This window comes from Pholcus phalangioides, unplaced genomic scaffold (assembly GCF_987345545.1).
Source record: "Pholcus phalangioides strain wild (caught in Gottingen) unplaced genomic scaffold, Ppha-v1.0 ptg000009l_1, whole genome shotgun sequence".
Classification (NCBI taxonomy): Eukaryota; Metazoa; Arthropoda; class Arachnida; order Araneae; family Pholcidae; genus Pholcus; species Pholcus phalangioides.
In genome coordinates, this window is record NW_028301602.1 from 48,954,926 (window position 1) to 48,979,423 (window position 24,498).

The window sequence follows — 24,498 nt, forward strand, 5'->3', positions numbered from 1 at the left end:
CAAAAACCAATCCTGGATTTTCATTTGTAAAAACAAAGTTATAATGTTAGATAGGTTGGGATTCCAGATAAGTCAATTTTTTTAAAGCGTTTCCTGTCAGTATTATCAGTTTTTGGATTAATCAATAAAAACTTGAGTTTCCAAGAAATTGGATAATGATCGGTCAAATCTGTAGTAAATATAGATGAAGAAATTTCCTCTAGATGAGTTACGAATAAAAATATGATCAATGCAGGAGTTAGAGTGAGGTCTTGTTATTTTGAAAATTAGAGGGGCAAATCCATGACTGGATAACATGTCCTGATGATTTGAGTGGGTACCAGAATCAGTTTTAAGGATGTCAATATTTATATCACCAATTATTAAAACATCTCTATATTTGATATTTTTAAAAAGTGAATCAAGTTCTTCAATACATTGAGTTTGTGGGAATGAATGTGATCTGTACAAGCTGAAGATGGTAAATTTTAATGTAGGCTCTTGAATAACTATCGATTCTCCTGTTTGCATCACTATAGAATCAAGTTCGAAAAACTGAAGGGGTTTTTTTGTATAAACAAAAATTCCGCCTGAACTATTATAATCTCTGCATCTCGTGAATAAATTATAATTTGGCAATCTATAGTGATCAACCTCATCCTCAAAAACCCAAACCTCAGATAAAACAAGAATATCAATAGATTCATTCAATAGGACCATCAGTTGGTCAAAATTTGCTCTTATGCTACGAATGTTGAAGTGAACAATGTTAATAACATAAAATTTATCATAATCATGCATATTTTGGCTATGAAGAAAATTAATGAACTCCTCCAGAGTGTCAAGATCAGAGAATTTTATGTTAGATATTCCAAGAAAATATAGATATATACAGTATATTATAACTACCAGCACCCCGGAGGAAACATCAATTTTTACACCCAATTTAAAAATTAAAATGTTATAATGCAGAAAAACGTACCACAAGTGTACAATTTTAATTGGAAATTTAATTAATTTTAAGTTAGATACTGTAATATTCACATAATATTCTAGCAAAAAATTGTATACGATTGAGTATATTTTAGAAATTTGTATATGAATTTTCCAAATAAATTTTTTAATAGAATGTAAATAAAATCGGAAGACCCCAGAGTGCACATTTCAGTTAGAGAGAGTTCATACATGTTAAATAATGTGATTTAAATCATCAATATTGATTTTGTACACTCCGGTGTCCTCCGATTTTCTCAAGTATATTTTTCCATTTCGTGACCAGCAAAATTTGAAATCATTTTCCGTTTTGAATTTTTTAGCAAAATACAGTACTTGTTTCATATGAGGTGCCAGATGCTCATTAAAATACATATTGCTGGGTCTGATGTGTTCATTAAGTTGTGAGGCACACAATTTCAGTTTGCGTATGGCGTTAAATAATATATCATGTTTTTCCTTTGATTTGGATTGTACGATAATGGACTTGATTTTATCCTTTCTTGTCGTTGGAACATGGTGGATGGTATTTATATCAGGCTCTAAATTAAGAAGATCCAGTTTCTGTAAAATTGGGGATTTGATGCTATGTATGTCCCCATTCTCTGATTCAGGGAGGCCAAGAATCTCAATGTTAGTTCGTCGTGAATATTGTTGCAGATCAACGATGTCTACCTAGAGATGGCGGATATGTGATCTCATTTTGTGGCATTCTCAGTATATAAAAATAATTGCTTATCTTGATATTTGATTATTTCAGATTGTTGTTGCTCCACCATTTCCCTCAGTAAGATCAATTCTTGTGATTGTGTTGTTATTGTCTGCTACATTAGGCTCGTGATTGACTTTACGGAATTCTCGAAGATTGTGGATATACACGAAACAATTTTTGCCGATTCAGGTGATAGAGAGCCAACAATTTTGCTCACCGAGTCCGGGATATTGATATTGCAGTATTGTAGATCTAGGCTGCTATCAGCTGCCACATTGGGAGTACCTGCAGTTACTGACACATTTCCAGTAGTTTGTTCATTCGTCTCAGGTTCTGGAGTCGAAGGAGTTGTCAATGAGTTCGCATTCTGTCGAAGTGAAACACTTTTAAAACACACCCAGTTGTCTCTACGTGTTTTAGCAAACCTAAGGAAACCCTTTTCACTATATCCGGCACAGAAAAAATGAAAGCATTCCTCACAATTACAACATGCTAACTTATCATCCTTGTTTTTAATCGGTTCGTTACAACAAAAGAATTTTGGCCAGTCACTTGCAGAGTTCATGTTGATTATCTTAAATTATTAAGCACCTTTTTTACTTATTAGTTACTTAAAAAAAAAATTATACAAAAATATTATTAGTGAAAAAAAAACCGATAAATCAATAGGATATTACGTGGAGAGCAATCGCGTGTCAACACCTCCCTCGCGTTGCCACCACCAATATTTAGTTGTTTGTTTTTTTTTTCGTTTTTTAGTGAAATGTTGTTCAGCATTCCTGTGAATGAAACAAACATGTTATCTGGTGACATATATTTATTATTTTGCCGCTAGCTTCAGCCCCTGGAAACCCCAAGCTGACTTATCCGCCATGTTTGTGCAAAGTGTGACGTTAATATTACTACAGCTCATGGCTGTTCCCTATGCCATCTTTTGGGGTGAAACTTCTTTAAGCAGGGTAGGGAATTTTCAGAGATTGATTTACAATAACTTTTCGACCTACATACTTTCTGTAGATGTTTGTTCTTTTAAAATCTACATGTGCTGTCTTTGAATTTACATTGATAAGCCATGTGAAAAGTACTCAAACAATAATAACAAGCATGAGTTTGTCCCATTGGTTTCACTTTGCTTCTATTCCAAATTTTCATTGCTTTGGTATCATTTATCTGTGGGTGCTATTCGAGAGACATCACTGATTTTCTTTATGCCGAGCAGCGACATTTTATTATGCATTTCTTGTGCATCCTTCATAGCAGTTTCCTATACCGGAAGCTGTAGATTTTGCATTATTATAAGTCGAATTCTTGACGGTCACAGGGTTTTTTTTTTTGGATATTTTCGTCACTCAAACCCATAACAAATTTATCGCATAACATCACAGATATAGATTAGGTTCAAAGTTACAATTTCATGAAAGTTTCTGCAATTCTATCATGTAATCTGCTATTGACTCATCTTGAGGTTGATTTCTCTTGTAAAAGTTGTAACATTCCATTCAGCATTGGAAAGATTGAAATTCAATGCCTTTTTAGTCTAGTGGTCTAGCATCCGGAAAGTGAAAGGATGTGGGTTCGATTCCCAGCAAGGGCAGTTGAATTTTCTTTCTTTTTTAAATTCATCTTTGCATCAGCCAGCTGTTAAAAACCTCCATATGAATAGCAGAGAGTGACATCATCCTTGAATAAAGTTGCCATATAGTGGCAGCATCAACAATTGTGAACTTGTTCTGTAACTGCACCTAATCTAGTGGTCTAGGGCACTCGCTCTGCAAGTGAGAGGATGTGGGTTCAATTCCCCATAAGGGCAGTTGAATTTTCTTTCTTTCATAAATTCATCTTCTCATCAGGCAGCTGTTAAAACTTTTGTATGGATAGTGGAGAGTGGCATCAATTCTTTAGGACCAATTCCTTAGTCAGCATGGTGACCTGAGGCCTGATATTTGTTCAGCCCTGTTATAAACTATATAATATTTTATTTGAGTACTTAAATTGATTTGTGTTCGGAATAAATGACAAAGCAATTTTGCTAGCTGAAAGGAGGTATACAAACTTTTTATTTCAGACATTCTTAATATTGTGTGAAAGGGGTTGAACATGTGTTTGAAGAGTGTGGGAATTTCACAAATTTGTTCATCACAGCATATAACTTTGATTTCCCCCTCTCCCACCCTCCTGGAAATCAGATGACTCCCAAATTCTGTCCATTTTGTGTTTTTAAGTTGTGTGGCAAGTCAAAACATCATTTTGATGTCACTGATCAGATCAAATGTGGGGCCTTGAAAATTATCGAAAGTTTTCAATATTTTCAAAAATTATATCTTGCATAAATTCTCATTTTCATTAATTCTAAATCATTCTCTCATTATTTTTAAATTAAAATTATTGGAAATATTCTTTTTATTTATAAAATAAATAATATTTGATTATATGTTTAATAATTTATTAGAAATATAAATTATTTTATTTTTAACAAATTAGTTAATTCATTAATTTTGTACTTCAGAAGTCTGATGAAAGAATCACCACATGCCACTCGAGTGTGCTGATAAGAACTGGTCTGTAGAAATGATTTTTAAGAGAAAGGAAAGCTTACATCATTTCCATTTCACTACTTTTTTGGGGAATTTGAAAATTCAATACCCAGCTTAAAGAAGTTTCTCTTCATTTATACTGCAGTGCTGATTTATGAGGATTTTTTCTTTTCAATCCAGTCTGGTAGGCCAAATAAACAACAAACAGGCTTGACTCACTCCATTGATATAAAGAACTTTAATCATTTTTCAGCCAATTTTTCTGCCATTGTTTACTGGTTCATAGTTAGATCATAGTTTCCCAAACTTTTTGTACTATTGCCCTTTCTTCAGAAATATCTTTGTCTCATTGCCCCCCCCCCCCAACTCGAGCATACACATAGGATCCCATGTTATACTCATGGATTCTGTCACTCCCCCGGACCATTCCATCGCCACCGGGGGCAATATTACCCTCTTTAAGAAACACTGATTTAGATGAACACTGCTGATTAGATGATTTCAATGCACGATTCATTATAGAAACTGTAGAAAACTTCAAAATAAATTTAGTAGTTTTAAAATAAAACAAATGCAAAATGATCTTGAAATTCTAATGCCTGACTTCTGTCAGACATTAGCTTTTCAAAATGTCTGACTTCATACAGTTTGGGAAAAAAGTCTGCAGAAACTTTAAAAATTCATAAAAACTGGAAAAATAAACAAAATATGAATTGGTTTGCAGGGTTAGCATTGTTAGCTCATGGGAATTAAGACTGGAAAAAACCCTCAAAAAACAGCCGATAGGTGGCACTGACATACACAAGTCAAAGAAAAGATACTCAAATAACGAACAGAATGCCTCCAAATTGTTTATTACAGCAGTATGTGTTCCACATGACCACCACCACAGGGGATAGCACATTGCAGGCGAGTCACAAATCCAGCAATGGCCGAGTGCAGTATGTCCAGATATATACATGACACCTCTCTGCAGATCATATTTTTCAGTTCCGACAGATTGGATGGACCATATCGATAACACCCTGGATTTCAAATATCTCCATAACCAGAAGTTTGCCGGTGTCTAATCTGGAGACCGAGGAAGCCATGGGAACCTGCGACCCCTGCTAATGATTTTGTCTTCCCTGAACGTCTGTATCAGGAATGACTTAACCGGAGTAGCAGTGTGACTAGTTGCTCCAACTTGCATAAACGTGACTTTAGAAAGCGCATCTCTTTCAAGCAAACATGACACAACCTTCTCACGCAGAAGCATTAAATAATGCTGCGCATATTCACAGTAGCCTTTTTCTATCCCTTTACTGGGCACTACGTTTCAAAGAAGAAGGGTCCTATGATGAACAAACCAATGAACTCACACCACATTGTCATTTTTGGGGAATGCAATGGTTTGTGTGTGTACTCACATGGATTAGACGTCGCCCAGATGCGACAGTTATGAGTATTGACGTCGCCATGAAGCAAAAAATGACCATCTCTGTCCACAAGATTTTAAAGACCCAGGTGGGGTTCTGTTCGATTTTGGAGAAAGTCCACCTCGCAAATGCTTCCCTCTGTACTGTATCCGCTGGTAAATGTTTACGTTTACGGCATGACTGCAATCTGTATGGGTACAGATCAAAGATTCTATGAAGAATATTGCGTACCGAGGATGGTGGTAAGCCCAAACATCTCGCAGCTTCACGAGCACTGCTGGTCGCTGCAGCTGATTTGGACACTAGCACTTCCATTTCACCTGCAACATGCAGCAAACATGCCTTCCTTAAACATGGTCATCCGGCTCTTACACAAACTTCCAGCATTCCAGTTTCCTCAAACCGCTAAACAAGCTTTATGAGGCCTGTCACAGTTTAAAATTAGCTTATAATGGGGGAAAAAAAAACTTTGTGGGATTTTTGAATTGTGAACATTGGTAGCGAAACACCTTCAAGTGAAACAGAACAAAAAGTATAGTTTTTCTATAAGACCTAACCAGAAAATAAGCCTTAGCTTGATTTTTCAAGACACTCATAATATATAAGCCCGACCCCGAAAATTGGCCTATTAAAATCGTCAGCCAGGTGAAGGCATTCTGCAGGTCTGTTGTTATACATGACAGGTTGTCTTATATATAAAGTACTAGCTGATACCCGGCGACGTTGCCCGCCTCGTAAAAAATGTATATATGTGTAGCTTATTAATTATTTCTTAATCAAAAAAATTTCTGCATCAAGTAAGAAAAAATTACTTTTATTTTTAAATATTTTAATTAAAAACTTCAGGCAATCGCTTGTGGATACACAATATTTTTTGTTTTTCCATCTGGTGTGTAGATGTACAAATTTTTGGGATTGTCAACACGCGAACAGGCGGTGGAAAGCTGTCCGTGTGAAAAACAGGGCTCAAGTAGGTTGATACCTGCCACTGGTAACAACTGGCTTTGCATTATGTTGATTGTCATGGCAAAAGGTAAACGAATCAGGAACTGTAATCACTTGAAAGAGTGAATGGAATTTCTTCAGTGATAATTGGAATACGCGGAATGTGAAGACGTCTTCTCCTTTGGCACATCCAGTTAGAATCGTTGCTTCAATGATGTAATTGTGCAATTTCTTCCCGCAGAGTCCGGTGCCATTGCAGAGTCTCTGTGTCTCCAAATTTCTTAAAAGCATTATAGGTGCTCCGACTTTGAGGGTCAAGTTGTGTGGTGGCACACCCGGAATATCCAAAGGAGTTCATAAATTCTGCAGGATACAGAACTGTCTGCGCTGTGTCTGTGACAGTGTCGACCGATTTGTAAGATGTGGTGTCTCCCAGAATAATTTTTATGATTTTTTCGTTGATCTTGTTCACACTGTCATTTTTTGGTGCCAGAATCGCTTTCTCACAAAGCCACTCATGGTTTCTGTGATATTGTTGAATGTTTGGGAAGACTTTGTCTGCAAGTTCTTGAACTGAGTTTAATAACTGGCAAAATCCATTTGGGAACGTAAACAGTCCAGTGCTTGGATCTACGGGAATTCTTCCATTGCCAAGTTTGATGTGAAAATGATAGCAGTGCTGAGTAATTTTGCAGTTGATACTCGTATGTTGGTGGATAATAATATTTTTTTAACTTCATGTCAGAGTGTTGATGATTTGAGGCAAGCATTGAATTCATTAGCTGGCGTTGAAGAGTTATTCTCAATTTTGTCATCGTAGTTGTTGTTCTCTGTTGTTAGTGACATCATACGTCCAGCTTGTGCAGCGAATATTAATCAAACGCCTTTTAAGCATTTTTTAAATTGAAACTATACCTCTACGATGGGCGGTTCATAAGATAAAGGCCGCATTAGCACTTACAGCAGGCCTGTCATTTAGGGGGCTTTGAAAATACACTACAAACTGTATATATATATATATATATATATATATATATATATATATGCATACCTTTAGTACATGCTCTTTGCCCCAAAACCATTGTTGCCCGACAGTTTTTTGCCCATTTCGGGCATTTGCCCAGCTCTGATGAACTTTTAAAGTAGCCTACAGTTCAATCCTGGTCCTGTTTGGTATAAATGCAACATCTGGCGACGATCGGCCTAAAACTGTAGATTTGTATACAGAACAGACATACATACATACACACATACTTTCACATTTATATATAAGATAGTATAAAATGATAGTAATATGCAATATTATTTACATTTGTATTTAATGATAATTCAAGTTATTCTGTAGTTTTAAGTTCCAAAAAATGGCTAATTTGGACAAGTGGAAACACCTTCCGAGATGAATCCTCAGAATGACTGCTACCTCCTCCTCCTCTTAACCAGATAATTTTTAATTATTACTGTTCTTTTAAAAATATATCAGAATTTAATTTAATGATACAGGGATATTCTTCAACAGTGAGGAATTCAAGGAAAAAAGAAGCATGTGACTAGCTCCTGAAAGTTTGGGTTCGATTAAAAACAAACTATGGTTCTGGTTACATAGCTAAAGGTTTTATTTTTTAAGAATATATTCATTACTTTTGAATATATTTTCTGCAGGGTTTGAAAAATTTGGAGAAAAAAAAATTCAGGCACCATCTTGATTTCTGCATTTTCATTATCCAAATTCATTTATTTTACCACAAACAATTTTGTTTATGCGGTTCTGCATACAACTTGAGGTCCAGATATAATTATGCAGCAGTGGGTGTGTTTGTGTGTGAACAATTATTCCCTGTATAGAGAGAAACTATGTCACTCTCCATTGTTCATACGAAGTACGAAAGCCTGGATAACCAAGCTGAGATGTAGTTCGGAAAGAAAATTCACATTCCTCTGTGGGGAATCGAGCCACCAATTTTTGACTGTCCGGGCAAGTGTTCTAACCATTGAACTACGGAGGACAGACATTTTCCATACTTAGAGCATATGCATGAATGCTGAACAGGACTTTGCATGGACAGCCTCCTAGCTCAGCTAATAGCTCTTACCACGTTAGCCCCCAGTATGAAAGCCTGGTTATCCAGGCTTTCGTACTTTGTAATCATTCCCTTGTTGTATGGTAAATTTTATTAATCAAATACATAGCTTAATGTGCACCAAAAATGTATATTTAGGCATAATGTAAGATGCACACATAAAGGATGTACATAAATGTTTAAATTAGATATTTTGAGATTATGGGGGAAATAGGAAATTTAATTTTGCCCAAAATACCTGGGTTTTTTGCTCAAAAAACATTTTTTTTAGAAAACCCCGCCCGGGCAGGGTTTTTTACAACCCTGCCCGTAAGTGCAACTATGACTATTTTCAAAGCCCTCAATTGAAGGCAAAAAGTGTGAGAAAAATCAATTTCATCTAAAGTCTGCCAATCTTGTGTAAATTGCGTTTTTTTCTGTATTGTTGTCATAAATGTCCTTTTCATTCATTTCACTTAGCTTCAAAAGTTATTACTTATGGATCCTACTAAACGAATAACATCAGAGCAAGCTATGCAAGATTCATACTTTCAAGAGGATCCATTGCCCACTCAAGAGTGAGTGTTCATATTTTTTGCTATTTGGAAGTTTCTTAATGATAGAAAACATGTTAATGAGCAAAATATTTTCTTCCTCGACCAGATTGGGGTTTTTAGTGCAATAATCATTTTAGCCATTATAATGTTTCTTCTCCCCCATCACACACACAGTCTCTATGATAATTAACTCAATATGAGCTTACCTCTCACCTGAGTGTACAAGGTTTGTTCAGAAGTTCGTGCGTGAGCCAATTAAATTGGGGAGGCGTGGTTTAGGACACGTGTGTAGATGGTCCTAGTGCACATGCTTGAAGTTTTACCTTCCTGCAGAAACTGCAAGTCTCCAGCAGACCGTCAATTAATGAGGGATAGTAACTCAGCGCAGTCGCATTTGCGTTTTTGACAAAAAAACCTAGGAAAAACTTGATCTATGCTACTCCATTAAATTGTGTGTTAAGCTTGGTGATTCCTGAGTGGAAACAATGTGCAAGATTCAACAGACCTGCAGAAATGGGCACCACACTGATAAAAGAGGGGTACAACCACTTCAAAAATGGCTGCACATCAATGGTTAATGAAGCAAGTTCTGGTAGGCCCTGAACATCCAGAAATGAGATGGTTATTGACTAAGTGAGAACTCTGGTGATACAGGGGGTGAACAATCTTGTTGTCCTTAGAACCAGTTTTTTCCTTACGCGCGCTGTTTGTCGTTATTTAACGAAAAATGGAAAATTTCCGCGCTCGCCTTTCTCTAAATAAGGAAATTTTTTTTCCTTGTATAATGACAACGATAACGGCAACGAAGCCCCTCTCGTTAGCTCGTAGCGACAACTTTTTCTCTGTAATGGCGGCACGATGTGTGCTTGGATGGAAGATATATGTTCGATTCAAACAATTCTCCTCATGTTTTTCCGCGCTATTAATGCTTGATACATGCATTTAATGTAAAAAAAAGAAAGTATATTTAGGCTAACGAAAAATACAGCCACACCTATGCGAGGAGCTTGAGCTAAAGACGAAGACAAGAGTTGCTGTTGAGTGGAAGGTAGGCTAACTTATGATATATATATGAAATCAATTTTTTTTATTTTTCTTAACATGACATTTCACTCATTTTAAATGAATATTGACGCTTTATACGAATGACGTATGACGGAATGATTCTATGACGGCTTTGGGAGAAAAAATCCTACCAACCGACCTCGTTATATAATATCTACTCACAGGGCTGTAGCTAGGATTTTTGCTTCCCGGGGCAAACATAATTTTGCCATCTCTACAACTTTAAAATTCGACAGTTTTAAAACGGTGTTTTTTGTTTCCACCTAAAATTGCCTCCCCCCCCCTAAATTTTGTCGCCCAGGGCAATTGCCCCCCCCCCCTCAGTTCCGGCTCTATGTACAGATAGCGAGATGATCATATATGCAAGCTATATTCACGAATATTAATTCGTTCATATATATATAAACATGGGAAACATGTTATTATAATACAATGTATTATGTTTGGACTATATCGATAAGGTCACATTTTATATTTCTGTGTTAGCGCATAGTTTCGTGCCATCTAAAGAGTGTCGTAGACCAGCACCATCTATCCCTAGGAGGTGCTGCATAGACCCCCCGGGCCGAGTAATTTTTATGAAAGCATTAGAAATACTTGACCAATTTACATACTTGCTGTCAAAAATTGCGCACGAATCTCATTTGCACTACCAAACCACACATGCACCTCCTCCACATTATCTGCAGAACTTCTAATCATTAAATTACTGCAGCACTTTTAGTGATAGGTTTGCTGCAGACACAGGTTGAAAAATGTTCAATATTATCAGTTATGTATTAAATCTTTTGATATACTGTACAGTACAATCAGAGGTGCAGACATGAAAACATTGAGGAGGCTGAAACTTGCTGGTTGTCCCGTATAAATGTGACTCGAGCATGTATGCAGGAGGGGAAAGGTGTAGTGCATTGTTTTTTCAGAAATTATTTGGAGGCTGACCTCTTTCAAAATTTATTGGGGGGAGGGCTCAATTGGCCTCAACCCCTAGGTTCCGGCACCTATGAATACAATATATATGTCATTTGCATTAAACAATGTATTTAAAATTGGCCTGTATAATTTTGTTTTATGAACTTGTTCAAATCACTGGTGGAGAAGGATTTAAAGTTTGGGGTCCTTCAGATGATTCCCCCCCCCCCCATGAGATATAAGTGTAAAACTTAATAAATTATAAAGAACGAATTCTTGATATTAATGGATCTGTAGAGAAATTTCAGAAAATAATTGTCTGTACTACTGTGTTATATTTATTAAGTAGGAGCACTGTTACAAGTGTTCAATGTAGTTGCTCAAATGGTATAATTGACACTTGAGGATAGGTTATTCTCATTAGTAATTGCTCCTAGGTGTATTTTTTCTCCTGTTTAACAAATATATATATATATATATATAATTTGTTAAACAGGTTACAACAGCCTTATGAGGGGGCTGAAATGTATATACATATGTCCACAGAACAGATTGACCCTTAATATAGTACTCAGAGCACAAAAATTCAAGCACATATCATCACTTTCAGTATCAAAAATAGATGGTAGTAAGTCGAACATGAAACACGTATTCCTTATACATTGCAATTAATTTGCTAAGGACACAAAAACTTATGTATACACAACACTTTCCAAGGCATGTCAATTAGAAATTCCTCAGAACTATATCACTTGTATATGTGGTTTAGTAGTACTAGCAGTTTGTTGGCAAATTGTTTTAGTTGACAGCTAACATGTTATTTTATTCCATCATAAGCTGATACATTGAAATGTTTGGTATTATTATTTATATATTTTGGTACTTTGTTATATACTATTTGAAATGCTTATTAGGTTCTTGACCATTTACTGAAACGAGAGTCGCAAAATGAAGACATTACATGCCTGTTGAAGACAGAAATCGGTGCTCATGAAGTGTACTTATGTACTGATGGATTAATCCATAGATACCGCAGGTAAGTTGAATCTTTTTCATTTTTATCTTTAGAATTTTTTATGACGTGCACAAAGTTCTATACTGAAAACTATCATACAGTTCACCCTTTTCATTTCAGGTAAAAATGTTGAATGCAATGACACAAGTTATGGCCTATGGTTAAAACTAGAAATTTTTTGTTTTTTAAGCAACAACTTTTAACCAGCACCTATGTGTATATTCACACACAGCTGCAATCATATATGTGTATGATATACTGTTCACACATTTATCTAATAAATTTATCCATGATCGTAAGCAGAAAATGAGTTTGTTTTCTTTGTGATTATAATTAGAAAAATTGTTTATGAATGTTCCATTTTTGTACTACAATAAATCTAGAATTAGTTTCATAGAAAACAGCTCAGTGGAACGAAGTGTTGATTTTGATTTATCTGAACCAGAGTTATATAATTTGTTTTTGATTAAATGCAGCTGAAATCACAAAACGAACAACATTCCCATTTAGAATGACTTATTTTTGTCAACTCGTCAAAATTTTCTGTCCAAAGCATTTCCCTGCTTAGTTTCTCATTAGTGTTTCTTGGAAAACAAGCGGGATTCACTGCAGTTGATAACTTATGCTGTCAAAAAATGTAATGAAACAATTGGAAAGAAATTAAAATTTTATTGCGAGATATGGTGAATGACATGATTCTAGTGATATCAAAATATATAGTATCAAACAATATTTGCCAAACGTATATGGGGGAAATAGCTACAGTTCTAACATGTCAAGACTTGATGGACGAATAAGAAATCTCAATACATTTTCCTGAGTGAGAATCATTAACATTAAAACATGAGCGTGTTAAATTCATAGACCTGGAATCAATATTTTCCCCTCATGATTGAGCATGACACTTGCTGTATTAACCTCTATGATGTAATGTCATGAGCAACTAAAATTATAATCTTTCAGAAAAAATTGTAATTTATATAAAATTTCTATTAAAAAAACTTGAATTGTTTCTAAAAAAAATTTATGTCCAGTAAGAAAATTATTAAAATATCTTATAAGAAAGTTATTAAAAATACGAGAAACTTGTGCACATGCCAACGTAAAAAAAATAAAAACATTACGCGAAATTAAAGTAAATAAAGCAATGTGCGACAACCCAGCATAACTACCCAGGATTCTGGTCTGGCGAAATCGATGCAATCGATACACAAAGGAGAGAGACACATGATTTCAAAGAAATTTCTAGTTTTAACAAAAGTAAATTTATTAATTCTTTAACAATATAAGTTAGGAATAACAGAATTATTTCTTAATTTTCATACCGTACACCAATGCAAGTCTGTTGTCTCAATCTAGTCCGACTGCAGGAGTTAGGCGATCTTTATCGGATCACACATGCGGTGACGTCATCGACCTTGGAGGAAGGTCACGATCCGAGATGAAACCTCACATGGCGGGAAGAGCTGCAAACAACGGCCGAGATGATGATCGGAAGCGATGCGGAACGTTAAGACGGACGGATGAACGATGACAGGAACCGGGAACGACAACGATTGACTAAAGATGTGGCATGATGGGTCCGGAACCAGCCGGCGATGTAATAGCAACAGAGAGACGAACTATTTCATACTTCAGATGACTCACCCAAAGGCAACCACCTTCACCTAAAGTGATGTATCTCGAGTTGAAAGGCGAGAACAAATGCGAGCTTTAATGCAAAGTGGCGGCGGGAATTTATACCTATAAAAGGAAATACGGAACGATCCAACTCCTGGGACCGACTATCTGAGAAAAATACACATCAGAGCACAGCCAATAGGAAAATAAAACGTCTAATTTACATAAATGAATGACAATAGATTTTTTATAGGAACTTTTACAAAAATAAGAATGGCAACAATAAATTAAAATGGCGATGTGATCAAGATCGCACATTTTACCGGACTATGAGCAATGAAAATATCACAGACTAATTGAATTAACCATGCGTTGTTATAAAAAGTTAAGATAACATAACAAATTCTATTAAAGATTATACAATTACATCTATATAAACATGTTTCAAAAATAAGAGATAGAGGCAGGTTTGGCAAATTCCCCAAAGGTTCCCAACTATTGTTACAAATGGTTGCCACAAATGTTGAATAAATATTGATTTTTAATACGTAGTAGTAGTTGTAAACTTTTTGCTTTACGTTGATTGGTTGAATAGTGAGCTGAACCGTCGAAAAGAACGAAAGACCGGTTTTTCCTCCGCAACCCGTCACGGGATCCTAAGAACAATGCTCAACGCAAAGGGGAGAGTGCCGCTTAAGGAATTTTCCTTAGCACGTTCCTTACAATAGTTCCTTATCTAACGACAAGCGCGGAACGGGCGTTATATAAGGAAAGTAAGATTGTTTATCCCCAGGATCATCGAATCACTATCAGAGAACCTGCAGGTGAGGGGAACATTAGCATTGGATCCACTTATTGCATTTCAACCTGCAATTTGGTCTTCAGGAGATGCAATGCCAAAGTCATGTTGACCATCTGTGACTCCAGTGGCATGGTTCATCACAAGTACATGCTACATGGCACAGCCATCCCCTAGCAGTACTAGCAAGAGGTCTGTGTTGCAATTAACATCTCCATCACAATTGGTGCAATATTATTGTTCAAGTTTTTCCTGCCATTTTGTAAGAAACGGAAATGCGATGATGCTCACTTTCTCGCTCACTAGGCTCGCAACTGGCAGCTTCTACAGGCAGGAAAAAATTCAAGCATGAGCACTAGGATTGCCTGCATAAATGTTCTCAAACCATGCCTCCCCTGCTTAATTGGTTCACGCACAAAAAACGATGATCGGATACTCTTTGAACAAACCTCATATAGTCAAACTTTTGTAAAATAGTAGATTATAATGCCATAAATTATATCAAAATGTGAGAGGAATTTTATTTTGTAGTGATTATTTTTTCTTGATGTGCTAAGCATGTGCACAGTTTGCTTAGTTACCTTAACGCATGCATCAGGGCTTGACATATTCCATTTGCCAGGTGTCCACAGAGACTAAAATATAAAATTGGCACTTTTTTTGTGTGTGTGTGTGTGTGTGATTAAATTTTTTATGTGTGAATGAAATTAGAACCTTAAGGGCAACATAGACTTTTCAAAATTTATATTAACTGTCTACTAATGGGGAAATAGGTTACCAAGACATGAGATGTCAGAGGAAAAGATTTATCTTTGGAGTTTTTTTCTCATGAGCAGAGAGGGAATGCTTGGCTCCTAAGAAATTTTTTTTTCTTTTCTTTTTTTCATGCCCTGAATTATGTAAGATATTAATACAATTTATTATGATGAAAAGCTATGAAACATGGTGAATTTTTGTTACTGGGAGGGTAAAGAGTTTGTGACTTGAGTCTGTAAATTTATGTGTTATTATGGATCTATTAATTTATAGAAACAGCTGCATTTGTGAAAAGTAGTACAGAAATAAGTACTTGAAGAAATTTTGTTGTAGTTGACACAATGTAAAGCACAAATGAAGAAAACTACAACAATCAATGTAATGGAGAAACACTTTTTAATGAATGAGGATGAAAATGAAATGAAAAATCACACAAGCATATACACTGAACAGGGCTCCCACTCGTCCTACTTTTCCTACTTTTTGGTAAAATGCCCTACTTTTGTCCTACTTTCTAGTTTTTGTCCTACTTTTTTACCAAATCCTATCGACAAAATTTGTGTAATTGATTTTAATTAAGCAGGAAATCATTGATATATTGTCAAATCTTACAAATGTTGAAGAATGGAATGCAATTAATGATTCTGCCAAAGCAGAAATTTTATAATTTCTAAGGTTATTTGGCGGGGGGGGGGGGGCGTGTATGTGGACCATTTGGTTGATTAATTTTTCATTTGCTTAGTTTGAGGGTTCAACAAGTATAGTAGTCATTAAAAACTTCTGTCTGGATGGGAAAAATAATTTTGTATTTATTACTTCATGGTCTTGGAAAGTAACTAACATTCATCATTCAAAATTATGGTGCAAATAGGTGAAAAAAAGGTTTGCATTTCAAAAAAGTTTTATACATAGGCTTATTCTAGGTTTGGTGATTCTGATGCTACCCAATAGCATTCAGTTGCCTTCTGTATTTTTAAGGCGTGAAGAGGCATAAACAATATTTACAATGCTCAGCAAAGAGCTAGAAATGGAAGTGCTTCATTTATCAAAAATGATTACACTGGCATTGAACAGTAAAATGTGAACAAATCCCTCTAAAAAATGATGGGCAACGCAGTAAAACTATCTGGTTCACCTTGCCTTATTTACATCGGATCTTGTAATCTACACATTTTGCACTGTGCTTTTGAAAGTGGTCTCGAAGGAGCGTCATTCTTAAAAAACGTATGTCTTCAAAATTTGCTGTGCCTTGTCAAAGAGAGTTGACAAGCTCTGCACTTTGGAAGACCCTAAAAAAAAGAATGTAATATATATGAGGAGAGACAGCAAAGAATTATCTATGGTTGCTAGTACACAAAACGCCATATGTGTGTCTGTATTACCATTTATGTTAACATTTATCGATTATTGTAAAGAATTGTAAAAATATAAATAGGCCTATCCATAAGTCTCTCTAAATTTTTTTATGATATAAAAATTTAAAAAAATTTAAAATTTTTCTAGAAAGTTTTATGTTTTTTGCCTTGTGGGGGACACCCCCCCCCCCTTCTTCCGAGCTGAGATAACAGTTTTTTGGAGTAAAAAGTAATACTGCGTATGTTATGTACTGCATATATGTATATAAAACCGTGCATTTTATTTACTGCCAAAATTTTAAAGTGCTACAAAAACAAAATTTTTCCTGCTACAACAATTGAATTTTCATTTTTCACCCCTGCAGTCGTGTACTTTTTTGTCTATGAATGAAAGGTTTCAGCAATTTATAACATAATCTTGGCAAAATTTTCTCTTGCCCAAAATTTATTGCCATAAAGTATTAAGCTGTTCTCAATTTGGCATTCAAAATTAGGCATTTGTGTAGTGAAGCATTTCACTCATTCTCTTTAAAATCCAACCGTGCATATCTGTAGCTCCTTCCACTTGCAATTTATTTGAAGTCGAAAGAGGACTTTTTTATGTGTATTTGTATATGGGATGGGTCAATAAAAAAAATAATGGGATTGTTGTCAATCATGCAACTCTTATGAAACTATTCCTGTTGTTCAACAGGAGATGGATAATAAGCGTTGAATATATCTGTTTTGCTGATATTATCAATCTTCGTTACTTTTTGAGTGCTTAACATAGATACAATGAACTTTTCTTGACAAAATCAATGTATTTCTATCACTTTGTCTTGAACATTTACTTCAAAACTCTGCATTTTCGAAAGATGGTTTAGCAGTGATAGTCTGGATTGAAACACTTTAAATCATGAAATATTTTTTGCTGATTATGTTTGAACAGTTCATTAGAAAATTCTAGTGTCATTGTTGAATGTACAGCCAATTTGGGATTCAGAATTGGAGATGGTCAAGCAGCAGGGTTTAAGGTCGTATTTTTTTGCAAAATGCAAAAGAAAATTGTAGAATGCGAAAGAAGTAGTAGCCACTTTCGCAAAAATGCATACAGGAGGTATGAAACGAGTAGACATCCAACCATCAATCATTACATTGGCATTGTAGCATTTTGCTAAAGCTTTTCTCTTCATTTTTGCTTTTTTGTGAAGGGAATTTTTTATCCAGCTTAAACCCTGTCAAACAGTGAATATTGGAATTATTTGCTGATCTTGCTTCTCTCTTAATTGTGCTGTAATTGGCTCAAAGAGTTGAAAAAATACATGTCGGAACAAATTGTAGAAACCTAGGTATGTAAATAAAATTTGTATTGGTTAAAAAAAAATTTTAGTATATTTTATATACTGTCATATTCATAGCATAACATGAATGAAAAATCCACTAGAATGTGGATGGAACAAATTCTCTCATCAAACTTTGTGTTATTTCATTGTTTTTTTTTCTTCTTTGAATGTGAAAACTTTTCCGGTTTTTAAATTATTTCTGCTTAAATTGATTTTGAGATGGGTTGTGGAAAGCAACATGGGGGAAAGGCATTGCAGCTGTTACTTATAAATGACATAATGTAATTACTCTCTCACACATAGTTGTTGATAAATTTTATAAGTTATTCAAAACTTTTCTGGTTAGCAGAATGGGTTTGAGTTTGATTTAATTATTTCACACTATTATGTAAAAAAAGTAATTTAGAAGAGTTCCATTGAAATGCAGAGTTTAGTAAACTCTAAATTCAATTTCAATTCATTCAATTTGCTGATAATTAAAATTCATTGTCTATTTGGTTTTTTTTTTTAATATTTTGGTCACTATTTGGTCACTTTGTTAAATGTTTTGGTCCCTATTTTCACGCCATGATCCATGCTGAGCCCTGAAATTGGTGAGAGCCCCTTAGTACATTAGGAACCATAATATGCGTAATGATCTTAAAATTTGTCTCACATATTCAAATGCATCAAGAGACAACCGTAACCAATATGATTTCATGGGTGAATCTGACTACTAATGTATTAAAGAAATTGTGAATTACATTAGGAGACCCACACCAAGAACTTCAGTATGCATTATGTACAGGAGACAAAAACAAATTTTCCACCTTCCCTGGGAGAATTTATATTGGCTTATTGTTCCAACAATGATTACATCTCTGTGAAAAATTTAAAAGTATGAAACTTTTGTCTAAATCTTGTTAAATATACAAATGACATCTATTATTTATAATGTTCATTATTATCATTTACTTGGTTCCTATTTATTCGCTTTGAACATTTTTGTGATCTACAGGATTTAGTGGGGGGGGGGGTAAAAATGTTTTTCTTCTGAAGAAGGAGGGAAGGTGTCAAGTTTTTCCCTGCAAAATAACACTATAATCTCGACTTGGGGGGGGGGATTAAACTCCACCCCTTTTGCATACACCAATGCACTGAAGCGTGCACACAGCTCATCTTTCACAAATTTTTATCATTATGAATACTGGCATTTATTTGGCACCTATTTAACCCCTTTGAAAAATTTTTCACACTTATTAACATTTGGCACCTATTTACTCAGCTTTGCCATTTAATATTCATCTTGTGTGCTTTTGAATTCACATCCACATCTATTTATTTAACTGCATTTATCTCATTATCTGTATTTATCCAATTATCTGCATTTATCCTTTAAAAACAATTACAAAAAAAATTTAAAAAGAAATACTGGGAGAAAAAAAACAAGAGGCAGTTGCTCTGGCTAGTGTATTTGGTGACCAACTACAAATCTTAGAGAATGACTGTTTTAATTTTTTGACACCATCAATAAACTTTTGAGTTCTCTGGTTCATGCATACAATTTATCACTATTATCTAAATTCTTATATGATCTATCTTCCTCTTGTGTATTGGACTTTTGCCAGTGTGGCGGCATTTGTATGTAGAGTTACTCCAAACTAAATCCTCCTCCGGCTCAAATTTTAAAGGCCATGACTAGAGCCCGGATTATATGCAAATGCATATGTGCATATGCATTTGCATATTTTAGCCATTTTTAGCATTAATGCATATAAATGCATAAAATCAAAGAATTTTCAGGATAAGTGCATATTTTTGACGTTTATTTAAGTTCACTCAATTTTTTTTTAAATAATTTTCCAAATAAATATTGTTCACAATATTTTCATAACATCGGTTTTTTTCCCGCAGGTGAAATTTAGTGAATTAATACATATTTATAAAGTATTTTACGAATATTAACCGTTTTATTGTATTTCTAGAGATATGTCAGTGTTAATTTAATTTTTTTCTTTAGAAATTGTGTCGAAGTTCTTTTTTTTACTGCTATTTTCGTTTTTGAGCAGCTACAACAAACTGAAAATGAAAAATTCCTGAATAAGAAATATGTGTAGAAGTTATTTGCATATGCGGGGGGAAGGGTATATATATGAGGGGGTATTTTTTTGTAAATGAGTACATATATGCACTAAGAAATAGAAAAGATGCATTTTAAAAATACTCTCTGCTTTTTTTTGGATGATGATTTTTTTAATGCATATTTTTTCTCATTTGTTGCATATATTTCGGAAATTTTTACTTTTAAAGATTTCTAGTGCATATCCTGGGGTGTTTAATGCATAATTTTGGATTCCCAGTGCACATTTTATTATTCTAAGTACACATTTTGTATTTTAAGTGCACATTTTGTATTTTAAGTGCACATCTTGTATTTCAATTGCTTAGTTTTGCATTTTTAAGTGCATATTTTTGTGTTTTTAAGTGCATATTTTTGCATTTTTAAGTGCATATTTTTGTGTTTTTAAGTGCATATTTTTGCATTTTTAAGTGCATATTTTTGTGTTTTTAAGTGCATATTTTTGCATTTTTAAGTGCATATTTGCATATTTTTAGAGCATATTTTGCCACTTTTTTAGTGCATATAATCCGGGCTCTAGCCATGACCAAAAACAACCAACTTTCACAAACTTTTTTTTTTCTCACACGATACAATCATTCACACATCAACTGACAACCATAAAATACAGTCTTCCCTTTCACTTTCTTTATAGGCTTATCTGTATTCCCACAATGGGCCCCTAGGACTGGGCATGGGGGGGGGGGCAAAAGTCTGATTCTGGTCTGGTATAGTTACTTAAATGGCATCATGCATTATAATTGCGTTGAAACAATAAACATAAGAAAAAAATATACAAAGAACAGAGTAACAATGCATATGTTGTAGCATATGTATTAATATAAACTAAACAGCTAGATGACTTTCAGAATTGTGTGAAGTTAGCAAAAGAAAAATACGAAAACCTCTTGTAGGAAAGGTTACTTGCTAAATAAGGAAGAGAAAGGAAGGAAAAATAATAGAACCAATCAATTACTGAGAGGATTGGAAAAACAACAAACCATTATAAAGGAATAAACTATTTTGTACATAATACTGGCAGCATTAAAGAAGTGACAAACAATTTTGTAGCCACATGAACATCAGAAACGCATTGCTAGGGAACCAAAGTAAATATTCTGAAAGTGATTGTTGAGTCTGAGGAACCATTGTTGCCCGACAATTTTTTGCCTATTTTGAGCATTTGCCCAACTCTGACAAACTTTTAAAGTAGCCCATCATTCAAGTTGGGTCCCATTTGGTTTATATACAAAATTTGGCTATGATAGACCTAAAATTATAGATTTGTATAATGAACAAACACACAGAAAATTGATTTCATATTTATAGATACAGTAGACTCTCTGTAACTCGACACCCCAAAAGTATCGACAAACACCTTGACTTAAACGGATGTCGAGTTAGCAAGGTTTCACTCTAAATTTTTGTCCGATCGTTTTTGTGTGCATAATTATCTACATTCTAACAATTGTATTAAATAAAATGCTAATTCTCATTAATTTTAATTCGGGGTTGTTTCAAAATAAAATCAAAACGTATATTTAAAAAAATGTACCTCATGAAAAATAATAAAGTCCATTTGCTTGTTTTTCTTTCCGAAGAGAGAACAAAAATTTTTCTATACACTATTCATTTTATACTGCGATTGTTCGGCTCTTTCCTGACTGCATAGGAAGTAGCGTATCACATCTAGAGTTTTTAGTGCATCATGGAGAGATGGTGCAGATACTTTTTCATCTGAAGTTTCTGATTCTATTTCTTCAAAACATGAAGCACTTGCTTTGGTTGATTGATTCTTGAATATCGTCATCTGCTAAAAGTCCTGAAGTTACAAGATCATAGTCAATACTCACAAATTCATCGTCTATACAATCACCCATAGTGCCATTTATGTTTTCTCCACACTTAATCTGGAAGGAATTTTCAGAGAAATAATCGTTTTCCAAAGACTCTGAACAAAAACCAACATGACGGAATCATTTCCAAATCATGGCACTCGTGCCTGAGTTCCATGCAGAATCAATCATTTCAACTGAAACTAAAATAGAAATTTTTCCGTCAATTCTAACATCCAGAAATTCTCAAATTTTTTGTCTAATTTTCTGTAAAAAGACTTTCATCTTAGGATGATTCCTAATTTCCTTGATTGAGACTTTTTGCGGAATCTTTTGCTTTTTCTTGAATTATTGATCCTGATAATGGGATTGAGTGAGATTGGGGATTTGAACCACAAAAAAGTTGCTTCCTCTACATCGCTGAATTCTGATTTCTTATGCGTTTTCTGCTTGGGTCATAATAAGATTCAAATGCTGAAAAAAAATTTCCCTTATTTATAGCAAATGTTGAAATGGGTTCCGTGCAATGGCGAGTTCACTCGTTCTTCCCGATTCTAGTTTTTTTGAAAATTTCAACTTTTAATTTTAAAGTTAAAGTATGAAGTTTGCGTGGAGCCATTACATTCACGGCCACCGATACTCACAATCATAACCAAATGACATATTCAGCGTCTAACAAGGCTTTAGCTCTTTTTCTTTTATTCCTTTTCCAAGAAATCGTAAAACGAGTTCCGCCAAAAACATTCTCTGCAACAGACAATATCAAAACTCACAATAGATAAGATTTTTATCCCTATTGTATGTTGACAATTTCAACATCCAATAGGGATCACACCACACTTTAGGGATCATCCACACTTTTTTGGCCATGAAAAGAATGAAAAACCTGTCCTGGAAACGCCACCAAAATGATAGGCCAGCCAATAGGCTTCAAACATTCATTCTTCACGTGCACGGCCCCCCCCCCATAGCGCAAAAAAGGGACCCATCATATAGAACAAAGAAAAAAAGGATTATCAAAGTACCCACGCACAACGTCAAAAATTTCTTAGAATGGTAATACACAGGAAATTGTAACTTATCAAAAAGGGACAAAAATCGTAGTAGACTTAAGCGGAGTTAAGCCAAACATGTGTCGAGTTGGAGAGTTTCCCTTTCATTGAAATTTGAAATTAGTATTGGGCCAACCAAGGGAATGATAGATGTCAAATTATCCGGATAGTTGTTGTAGAGGTTCACCGGACGCGGCCGGAGATGTAAACGAACTAGTTTAGTAGCACGACATATTATATATTACTAGGCATTATAAACAGGACATTGCGAAAATAATAATCTTTCAAATTAGCGAATTACAATTTAATTTTATTCATTCATTGAAAATACTTCGACACCGTGAATTACACTAAACTCGATACAATTTACATTCAACATGGACACTCTCACTCCACCAAATTAAACACACAATAATTATATATATAGTTTGAATCACTCACCGTCATCTCGGGGCAAGGTTTCTTGCATCCCCTACATTGAGGGATCTCGACCCGGGGTTAGGAGGAGAGAGAGAGAGTAAATAAACGATTCTTCAAGCGCGACATGTTGATCGTCCAACCTCCAGCAATACCTCTCTGGTAAAAGCCTCGTGTGTTCCCAAACAAGTTGGTGAAGACCTCTGCTATTGGTCAAAGGCAATCACCTGATTTCTGTAAGGGGTTTTCATTGGCCCAGAGGCACAATGTCTGTCTGCAGAGTTGTGATGGTGTTATGTAATACGTACTTATTCGGTGCTCAAGTGCGTCTTAGAAATACCTGGTGAGGGAAAGGAGAGCACACGTGTTGCATCCCATGTATGTATGTATGTGTGGTTTCTCGATGGGAAGGCGAGAGGGGGAGAGAGTGTGTGTAAGGTGCACTCGTGACATATTACCTACGGGAAGGGGGGGGGAAATTTTACAAAGTAAAATTTTTCAATGAGACTGGTGAGAGACCCTTACATATGGCACGAGAGAAAAGGTGAGAGTGAATCGCATACAAGTATAACATAACACTGTAAACATAATGTGTACAACAAAACGAACCAAAACATGAAATGTTATGCAACAGAGTTCAACAAAAAAAAAAAACATATGGTGTATGTGCATGTATATGTATGCATGTTACAACTGAGCATCAGAATACATGTCAGAAAGAAAAACAAAATATATGGCAATAGTATAAGTTGTGTAAAAAAATTTTTTGTTCCAGCAGTCAAGTATACTATATGGATCAAACAATGCTGTTTGGTTGGTATGTGTGTAATACACAATCAACAGTGTTATACCAAATAAAATATACAAACAAAAATTTAAGACAAACTTGTGCTTCGTAGTTGCCAATGAAGATATAATCAATTAGAAATGTCCATCTATGTACATATCCTCTGCTCCAGGAAAAAAAAATTGACATTTGTCTTTTTTTTACAAAAGAATGAATCACAATTCAGCTTCACAACTATATATCAACAACTTCAAAAAAATAAATCAA

General features: G+C 34.8%; 1 protein-coding gene across 5 annotated transcripts in view; it reads left to right on the top strand.

The window, feature by feature from the left end:
• Cdk8 (cyclin-dependent kinase 8) overlaps positions 1-24,498 on the top strand; it is a 170,158-nt gene that overhangs the window by 122,855 nt on the left and 22,805 nt on the right. For all 5 annotated transcript variants that reach the window (XM_089236458.1, XM_089236459.1, XM_089236456.1 and 2 more), the window contains one exon: positions 9,119-9,216. In XM_089236458.1, the coding sequence (XP_089092584.1) occupies positions 9,119-9,216 (98 nt within the window). The remainder of the gene's footprint in view (positions 1-9,118; positions 9,217-24,498) is intronic.